The sequence below is a fragment of the Nothoprocta perdicaria genome, unplaced genomic scaffold, assembly GCF_003342845.1.
Source record: "Nothoprocta perdicaria isolate Ctin4 unplaced genomic scaffold, notPer1 scaffold_162, whole genome shotgun sequence".
Classification (NCBI taxonomy): domain Eukaryota; kingdom Metazoa; phylum Chordata; class Aves; order Tinamiformes; family Tinamidae; genus Nothoprocta; species Nothoprocta perdicaria.
The window spans coordinates 1610039-1619767 of record NW_020454783.1 but is presented as its reverse complement, the minus strand read 5'-3'; the positions used below and the strand labels follow the sequence as shown (position 1 = coordinate 1619767).

At 46.4% G+C, this 9729-nt stretch overlaps 1 protein-coding gene across 1 annotated transcript in view; it reads right to left on the bottom strand.

Moving 5' to 3' along the window:
* VCPIP1 (valosin containing protein interacting protein 1) overlaps positions 1–9215 on the bottom strand; it is a 15453-nt gene extending 6238 nt beyond the window's left edge. Inside the window, exons 1-2 of the mRNA XM_026035584.1 lie at positions 6509–9215; positions 379–465 (exon numbers count right to left, since the gene is read on the bottom strand). Coding sequence (XP_025891369.1) covers positions 379–465; positions 6509–9215 — 2794 coding nt within the window. The remainder of the gene's footprint in view (positions 1–378; positions 466–6508) is intronic.
* Between the last annotated feature and the right edge of the window lie 514 nt (positions 9216–9729).

Sequence of the window (9729 nt, the reverse complement as noted above, 5' to 3'; positions counted from 1 at the left end):
AAACACTAGATGCATGAACTTCAGTTTAATGCTGTGAAGTGTATATACCACCACTATAGTCCCTATGATATCTACTCTCTTTGACCTTAAAAAAAAAAAAAAAAAGTTTGACTTATTGAAGCTGTTTGTATAGGTCAGAAGTTTAAATGAAGACACATAGCTGTAGAGGCTATTTCAGAAACAAAATATTTAAGATCTAATCAATTAGTTTGATCCACTAGCCCCAGAAAAGGCCCTGAGAGAGCAGAAGAAACTGAACAGCATTATGAAAATGAAAAATATATCATGGTAATAAAATTAGATATTTATGGTTGTGGTAAGAGTGAATCAACGTTGATTTATAAAGATTCCAAAACAGAAATAAAACAAAAAAAATACCTGTGGTTTTCTTCATTATGCTGTAGAACACTCCACCTTGCTGAAACAACTGAGGAAGCCCCTTTGCATAAGACCAAACATCTTCTCCTGTAAAAATCAAACACAATCATTAAAGAGTCTTAGCTTAACATAATAAACAACATCTGAAAGTGTAATTCCTTAAAATAAAAGTTGAATTCTCCCTGTCTCACATGCACTTAAGAACTTAAATTTGTATTGAAAAATTAACGGAATGGGGGCCCGAGCCTTTGAGAAACTTCCCACAGGACATCTCCCAGCCTGTGGTCACATATCTTAGATGATTTAGCACAAAGGGTCCCCAGCTCGCCTTGYGCCAAGCTGCGGCTCCTGCTTCTCTGCCAGGCAGTCCACACAAGCTTCCTTATCGAGCCCAGGCYGTGTCTCTGCAGACAGTCAGCCCATGGCTCAGGCTGCTGCCCGTGCTACTGTGATTCGGGTAGCCAGACWACACCAAGGACAGCAGAAACCCGGGGTTATAATGACAGGATGTAAACAACCTAACAGAGCACCTGCCAAATGAGTCAAGATCCCCCTTTTTATGCCTCTTACCTGCCTTGTGGAAAAGACATGTGATACAGCTGTGGACAAAAATACTGGCAGTTCCAATCTCACACAAAAATAATAATTAGGCATGTGAACTGTCAAAAACAAAGTTGTTTTCCTCTCTCTGTCCAAAATTCAGGGGAAATATGAGAACAGACACCATACTCTTCTTATGGCATTATATCTCAGCAGACAGCTCTCCGAATTTCCTATTAAAACTTGGACAACATAAATCATCGACTGAAAAAAAACAGATTAACTGGGTGCATTTACTACATATAGAGATAACTGTAATGTATGAGCTTTATTTGCTACCTGTAAGAGCAAAATTTAAGTTAAAAGTTACTTTTAATAGCTTCCACAGAGTGAATATCCTGCGCACCTAAGGCCCTGCTTACATGTCCTGGCTGCCCATCCCAGGAGGTACCTGCAGCTCCTGCCCACACCAGGGAGCTCTGCACACACTACCTTGTGCTCCCAAAGCCCTTCCAGCCCCGATCCAGCGTTCCTGGCTGGCAAAGGCCCCTGCAGGCTCCCTGTCCCCTCATGCCCCCGACTCCGTCTGCTCCAGGGCTTATTTCATTGCCCACTCTCCTCCCTGCATCAGAAGTTTCAGCTTTCTTCAAATCTCTATAAAGCTCCTTTGACAACTTTTGCCTCCCATTTTTCCATTCCCATTATTCTCAGCAGCTCTGTCACTCTGGGAAAGGAGCAGTTCAGGGTAGATCTTTTACAATAGATGCTATTAATGGCAGCAAGTCCTTTTTTCCCCGTGTATAATCAACCACAGAGATGATGTGCACAGTGAAGGTGATCTAAGCAACGCACACAAAAAACGGCTGGAAGGGGCTCTGCATCCCTCCTCCCTATGCTGCCTTCCCCCACTTTCTGGGACTTTCATCCCAGTAAATGCCCACAAATATCTGAAACGGTTCCAAAAAGTAGAAATGATTACACATAAACTTCAGAAGACTGCCAAAAAGCTGAGTTTAAGGATTTGCCAAATGAAATGGCTTACAATCAGAATACCTTTTTTGTCATTCTTTCTTCCTCTCTAAAATAGAGTTAGGTCCCTCTAAAATCCTAACATAAKAATGCAAAAGATACTCCATAGGCAGTTCCTACAGCCAAAATCCACTTCTTAACCTGTGCAGGAGTCAACGATGCACTCAGCTGGCTAAGGGGTGAGCTGGTGAGGCAGAGCAAAGAGTCAGCTGGGGAAAGCAAGGGGGCAGAAGGAGACTCAGCAGCAAGAACTTAACTTCCAATGCACCTTTACAAAACAAGCACAAATAATCAGGCATTTCATGCTGGTAAAGTGAAACAATGACTGTATATAATAAATACATATACATATATAATGTAGCTAATTCTGCTGCTTAACATTTTAAGCCCTATCACATACTCCATATCTCCATGATCGTAGTTCATTTTCAGCTGTGAGAAAAGTCTTAAGTTTCAGTTCTGTTTTTTCACCAAGTTCTATTGAGTTTCATTTCCTTCTGCTGACACACTGGGTGCAACCCTACCTAAATTGATATTATCAGGAGGCCTTTATGACTTTATGCTTTTCCCATTACTAACAGACAGTCTGAAAATRCTCATTTTGCTAGGAGATTTTGCTATTTTGAAGGCCTAAATTGCATACARAATAAAATGTCTTAACAGTGTTCAACAACTGGTGTTATCAACATTGTAAGGCATACAGTTTATTTACAGTAAGGCAGGGCATAAAAGAAAATATTCTTCATCAGCTGGCCTAGATAAAACGTTATTAARTCCAGATTAAATAAACTGCCGCCCTGATGCCTTACTGCAGCTTAAAGTAGATAAATGCCATACAACTATTTTAACAATTACATATTAAGAAAACTGCATTAATTATTTTGTTAAATTACTTTTACTTATTTTCATGATCGTGTATTTTTCTGAATATTGTCATGTATTTATCTGAACAGCTGGAAGAAAAAACATACTGGTTCACTTCTCTGGCATTTTTGACTACAAAAGTTACAACTAAAGAGCTAGGCAGTACATCCCTTAGGAAACAGTTAAAAACTATACAGCCATTCTACAGAAATACCTGACTTCATTTTTTAATATTTTTTTGACTTTTTCATGCTTTTCTATAAGGAGCAATGCATCATCGATTTTGCCTTCAGACATTGCAGGAGAGGAGACCTGCGAGATCTGATTCATTTTAACGTCCCCATCAAAGCCGATGTTCTGGTTCATTCCGGTCCCTCACAGRCGGCGTTCACAGAAGGGGCCAAGCACCACGGTGACAGACTGCTGTCTGTCAACAACGACTCGCTTTCTAGGGAGGACGCCCAGATAACAAACCAGCTTCTACCAGCTTTCCTTTTCTCCCCTGATCTCCTGAAGAAGGAAGTCTCATCTTTTGACTTTACCCTTGCTACTAAATCAGAAGCTCCTCTCCAGCTCCCACTGGCCCCACTTAGGCTCCCTGATGCTTTAATCATGTCCACAGGAATCCAGGTAACTGCCATGCTAATTCCAGACTCCTAGAGTGCTGCATTTAAGAGTCCATTCGTATCCAAAGGGTTCCCTTCCCTCCCACAGGAGAGGCACCACATTTAGAAAAGCGCCGTTTCCCAGGTTAACGGCATTCTCCATGGAATTCTCTATGGGAAGATTCCCTGTTGCTGCAGGCAGGATGTTTCAAGCCCTGAACCAGAGCAGCATCTTTGTTTAGACAGCCTTTTGTGCCACACTAACAAGGATGACACGGTAACAGAAAAGTATGGAGAGAAGGGCTTACCGAACAAAAGCATCAGCCGCTGGAATTAACACAGACTACGCAGTTTTGATAAGGAGCTCTCACACTGGGACACCACGGGAAAAACAGCTACAACGGGACATTCCCCGGCGGGAGCAGCTAGTGTGCAGGATTCAACTAAACTGTCTTTGAAACTTAGGCATTTTTGTTCCCCCTTGGGTTTTATTATTGTTTMATTTTCCTAGGATAGGAATAAGGCATTTATGGGTCACAAGCCAAATGACGTGATAATCTAGTCAGACTGTATGTAGTGTCAGATTATATGTAGTATTTGTAGTATCAACTGATATATTAAATTTAAACGTGGCTATTTTGATCTCAGGTGTACTGACAAATTCACTGATGCAAAATTATCTTAAAGCAGGTTCATACTTGTAGCCAAAGTACAAGTAGCCAAAGTGGGATTTTTTTTGCGTTAGTGTAATTAAGTCAGTTTTAAAAAATGTTTTAATTAAGATAATGTAAAAATATTTTTTAAACATTTCCTTATATAAGCCTGTATTTTAAGGAAAAAAAAAATAAAGGGAGAAAACTTTCATAAAAGTTTCACATAATACATTAAGCAGGCCAGAGATTACAGTATCTGATTCGACAAGGCTCACATTATATATATATATGTATATATATTTAAAAACTGAAGACCATGGTATCATATGTCACTGAGTTGACTTACTGAGATAACTAGAACAGACAAATTCTATTAACTGAAATATGAAAGGAGAGTAAGTTCAATCTGCAGGAGCCCTGTTATGAAAGAGGCTTTCAAGCACCCGGAAGGAGCAGCTATACATCTTCCAAAACAAACTGCCACTATGCTTATAAAAAAAGAAATCTTGCCTGGTCCAGGCAGCATCTTTCCTCCACACATTCTGGCATTGTTAACAGAGTATTTAAAGTTACAGCAAGTGCATGCAGGATAAAAGACTCTCAAAACTTTGCAAATCTGTGTTTTAACGGTAATGAAATGCAGTTAAGAAACCATTTTTTTTTTCCAGGGTTACACATAGCACCTCGAGGCAGCCTGATCCCTTACCATTCTTCTATTTTCAACAGCCTCCAGAGAAACTGCAAAGATTTACTCAGTTTCTTAAAACTTATTTCTCCACTGACAACTGCAAGTAGTCAACTGCCTGGAGTTTTTTCCTCAAGCATCTTAAAAGGAAAATACAGCCCTGATGAGAAAAGTGACTATGTAAGACTAGCATTTTATTCCGTGGCTGCATAATTTGTTGTAACTGGTTGGTTTAGCCATAGCTTACTTCTATTAGTAATGCAAAACAGGTACAGTCAGAGAAGGGTGAGGTAAATTCTCTTTTAACCTGTGCTTCAAAAGTAGCATCTCCTAACAATGAGAGTCAAAACACAAACTGATTCTTGAATACTGGATGAGCTCAGGATTTGTAAGTACTTGAAAACCTTAGGAACTTTAATGCTGAAATCACCAAAATACTTTTAAAGCTCTTCAACTTCAAGGGTTTTTTGTTTGTTTTTGTATGATTGTTTTAAGTCAGTAACCATATTTCAAGAACAGTCCTGAAAACAGAAAACAGGAGAAAACTCTATTAGTTTTCATTTTAAAATTAAGAGAACTTTTAAACCAAACCTTTCCTTAAACTTTTGGACTGTAGCATAAATGCCAGTGTGATGAGGTGGCCAGTGCTTCAGCGTGCTATCTTGCAAGAGATATGGGAGTAAACAATCAGGCCTGGAGAAAAATCCAAGTTCTGCATTATGAACCTCTGGTAAATCATTCTGCAATTATGTAATTGTTGTGTTTCTAGAAATCACGTGCTTTATCCTACCAAATCCCTCAGGCAAAACTGAGAACTCCCACAAAAATCTCTAAGCATTACCATTCGACTTGCTCATAGAGCCAGATACAAACATATTATATCAATTAGCTCTATCATAATTAGGGCCCTGCCTTCTATGAGTAAGCAGTAAGAATTGTGAAACTTAATGACTAAGAAAAGATGATTTCAGGGTAGCACACTGACAAATTCTAGGAAACAAACAAACAAACAAAAGCACAGGAAAAGCTATCGTTTGACAGTCACCAGATTAATGCATTTAGTTATCCAAAGACCCTGGAGTACAAATGCAGGCCCAAGTCTCCCGTATCCAAACAGGAAAATAAAAAAGCAAAGGCAATAAAACACAAAGCAGCTGGGAAAAGTCTCTTCTTGAATTAGTAACAACACTTCAGATTTACATGACCATTTACAACCTGTGTTATGCTTGGGATTCAGGTATGTTGTAGCTTCTTTCAGTTTCTCCTCTGCGTTTATTCTAAAATACTCTTCTTCACAGGGTCTTAAAAAGACCTGGTCTTTGCTGAGACCTGGTGAGAAGGGGGATGCCCTTCTCAGGCCCGCGCAGAATGCATGTCCTGTAACTGGAGGGACAGGCAGAAAGCGCGGGAGCTCACAGCTCACACACACATCAGATGTGAGCTTGATGGCAGGCTGCAGAAACAAATAATGAACAGACAGAGAGGGAAGAGGTTGATGCAAAAACTCCCGAGAGAAATTATTGCAGAGAGGCCTTCATGGAAATGAAAGAGCAAAAATCTCATGCGCACATTTAAAAAGGCACAAATACAGCAATTCACCCGTGAATTGTTGCCTGCTCTAACAGAGGAATACTGAAGCTAACCTTTGCTATGTTTAAGGCAAAGAAATGAGATGTACCTAACTACATTTTTTTAAGATTGTATCTTCTACTTAAAATAGATAATTTAAAAATACAACACGAAATTATCCTTACCCATCAGTGTTGCTAGAAGACACAGAGAATACATCTCCTTATCGACTTGCTCTTGCAGCTCCTTCGAGGAGATCTTACTGGTCACAGCAGCGTCGTCGTGTTTCGCGGCGTGGCCCGAGCGCGCCGACGTGGCCTGGCTGCCCTCTTCTTTGCCTTTCAGGATTTCTACAGCAATTCTGTCACCGTGCTGCAAAGGAACAGGTTCATTTTCCATGCCTTCTTTGGGGGGCAGAAGCTCTTTCGGAGGAAAGCCATAGCGAATGCACTGCAAATATGGAGGAATGTTAAATTCTTTAGCTATGCTTTCCTGTAGTTCCAAGTATGTGGTCGTGCACTTCAGGGTAAGCATTGACTGCCTCCCATCATTTGTTGTTATCCGAATTTTCTTTTCCTTTGTAGAAGTTGGAGAATAAGGGGTTTTTGTTGGGGTAGCAGGGGCAGATGACGGCCCGTCTCGCCCAGCCCCAGGAGAAACAGTCCTAGGCTGCCCCTTGTGATCTTGTTTTAATTTTTCACTTTTCCGTTTCTGCATTACAGAAGCCTGCTCTGCTATGTTCTGCTGAATAGTTCTTTCAGTTTTACTCATATTTAACTCCTCCTTGTGCAAAGTTTTTGTCTTCTGCCCAGTGAGAATAATTTTGGTTGGAAGCTGCGCCTCCAGCTCTTGCCCCTGCKGCACGTCGTCGGCTCTACGCGCGTGGGCCCCATCGATATTTACAGGGGTGTAATCGTCGGGGTTCTTTTTGGCAGTTTGGTGCAATATTGTGTTGACGACTTTCTGAACGAGAATCTCGCTGCCGAACTCCCCCGGGAAGTGCTTGGTCACCAGTTTCATTGCAACGTCGTACACGTTGCTGTTCAGCGACGCATCGCTCTCATACTGGAACCAATAGACTGTCTCTCTCACCACTCTTCCGCCCCACTCCAGAGTTATGGGAAAAGCTTCAGGGAGATTATCGTACTCTTTACCTTCCCAGTAGTGTTTGAACCCACAGCCACATTTGCCACCTGTAGATCTCGTGTTAGTTCTGTCTCCATCCAAATACAAGACAGATCCGTCTTCTCTGACGCGACGCACCAGGTTACCGTGACACCAGTTACAAGCAGTCAAGCTGCTCAGGCTGTAGTCTGGTACCAGCACGTCCTTCGCAGGGTTGTAGGAGCACACCAGGCTGTTCAAGGGAAAACTGTAGTTTTTGTCAGGCCTTAGCTGGCCGTGGGTACTTTTTGCCAGATTGTAGAGCTTTCCCCCGGGGGCCAGCCACTCTGGAGGGACGTGGTGCTCCGACAGGGCGCCGCAGATGAGACACCTATGCAGGCGGTTGTCCGTCACCGCCTTCTTGGCGGCCGCAGTTACTTCTTCAGGTTGAACCCCTATCACCCCAGTCCTTCTGTAGAAATACTGATGCACGTCGGCCACAAGACTGGGGTGAATGCCGTGTTTGCTCATGAAAACCTCCTCCATTGCAGCAACAAGCCTCATGAGGTACTTATCTTGCAGGCTTCTGTCTCCTCCAATGACACAGCCACCATCGTCTTCTAACTTGATGTACTTTTTGATGAGGTCCTGAGGGACTCCCCAGGCTTTAGGGAGCAGCTTCCTAGGCAGTTTCGGTAAAGCAGCACCTTTTATTCCAACTAGGGGAATATAATGGTTTCGTCCCGAGCTACTCCACGCAATGCAGATGGGTTTGTTCAGCATGCCGTCCTTCCCCATGCATTTTTCGAGGGGTATCAGCCCAGGAAGGAATGTCGCTGAATAATCTCCGGAGCTCCGCATGCCGCTCAGCGAATCCAGCAGGATGATGGGCCGGTGGAGCACGTTGGCCAGCCCAAAGATGTGAATGTTTCTCAGGCCCATTGGCACCCCTTCTGGGGGAACAAACAAGGGGTCGCATTCGTTGATGATGTCCTCCCACTCCGCTGCATCAATAAAATCGTGGAAGAGGGCCTTGTAGTGGCTCAGATTCTCCTCAAAATGCTTCTTGAGGTTCTCTCGCAGCGCGTGCCAGAAGAGCTCGCGGCCGACGAGCGCCCGYGAGACCGCGTGCACCAGGCAGTGGCCGTCGCCATCCACGTGCACGGGAATGAGGCACTCCTGGCTGTTGTTGGCCTTCTTGATGTCCTCCAGGGTGTCGTGCAGGTAGATGAGGCTGCCGGAGCGGTCCTTGCCGTACCCGATGGTTTCCACGTGCTCGGGCTCGATGAGGAAGGCACGGTCGCCCAGGAGGGAGCAGTCGAAGATGTCGCCCTGGTTCATCTCCGTGAGGAGCTTGGCTTTGCCCGTCTGCTTATCCATGCCGTAGCGGGCCAGGATGGGCGCCAGCAGCTTGCAGTGGTAGTTGGAGAGGCCCATGACTTTGACGAGCTCGGTGCTCCTGCGCGGGGGCCCGGCGCCGCTCACGCCGAGCAGGGCGCTGCGCAGCAGGTTGTGCAGCACCAGGTCGGGGTCGGTGACCTCCTCGACGGCCAGGAGCTGCCGCTGCTCGTGCCGCTGCCCGCAGTCCGTGCACTCGATGCTGCCGCCGCCCTGCGGCCCGTGGGCCGGGAAGAAGAGGCGCGCCTGGCATTTGGGGTCGGGGCAGGTGCCCGAGAAGATGCGGCGGTCCCGCTTCTTGGCGGCGCCCGGCGGCGGCGGCTGCTGCTGCTGCTGCGGAGACGGCGGTGGCGGCGGCGGCGGCTGCGGCTGCTGCTGAGGCTGGGACATCGCGCCGCGCTCCGCCKCGCCCCGCGCCGCCCTCACACGCTCATCGCCCGCTAACGGCAACGCCGCCGCGCGCCCCTCCCCGGCCGCCACCCCCGGCCAACGCGGAAGCCGCCGCTTACTGCCTCTCCGCTGCCTGAGCCGTTGCCCGCAACGCAACGGCCTCGCTCCGACGCCGGCGCGCAGGCGCGGCGCCGCRCGGGCGCTCGGGAGTTGTAGTCCCCTGCGCAGGGGCCGGCCGGGCTGGCAGCGCGGCGGGGACTACAAGGGCCGTGAGCCAGCGCGGCACGGGGAGGGCGCGGGGGCGGGGCGGCCGGGCCGGCGGCGCTGCCGCACGGCGCTGCCGGGAATTGCAGTCCCGCCCCGGGTGGGCCGCGCAGGAAGGGAGCCGGCAGGGACACACTTAGCGGCTTCGCGAGCGCCTGTTGCGCTCGCGGCGCCGGGGCTGGGCGGCGTGCGCGCCGCTTCCCGCGGACGCGCGGGGACACGCGCGACCCCCGCGGGTGGTGCCGCGGCC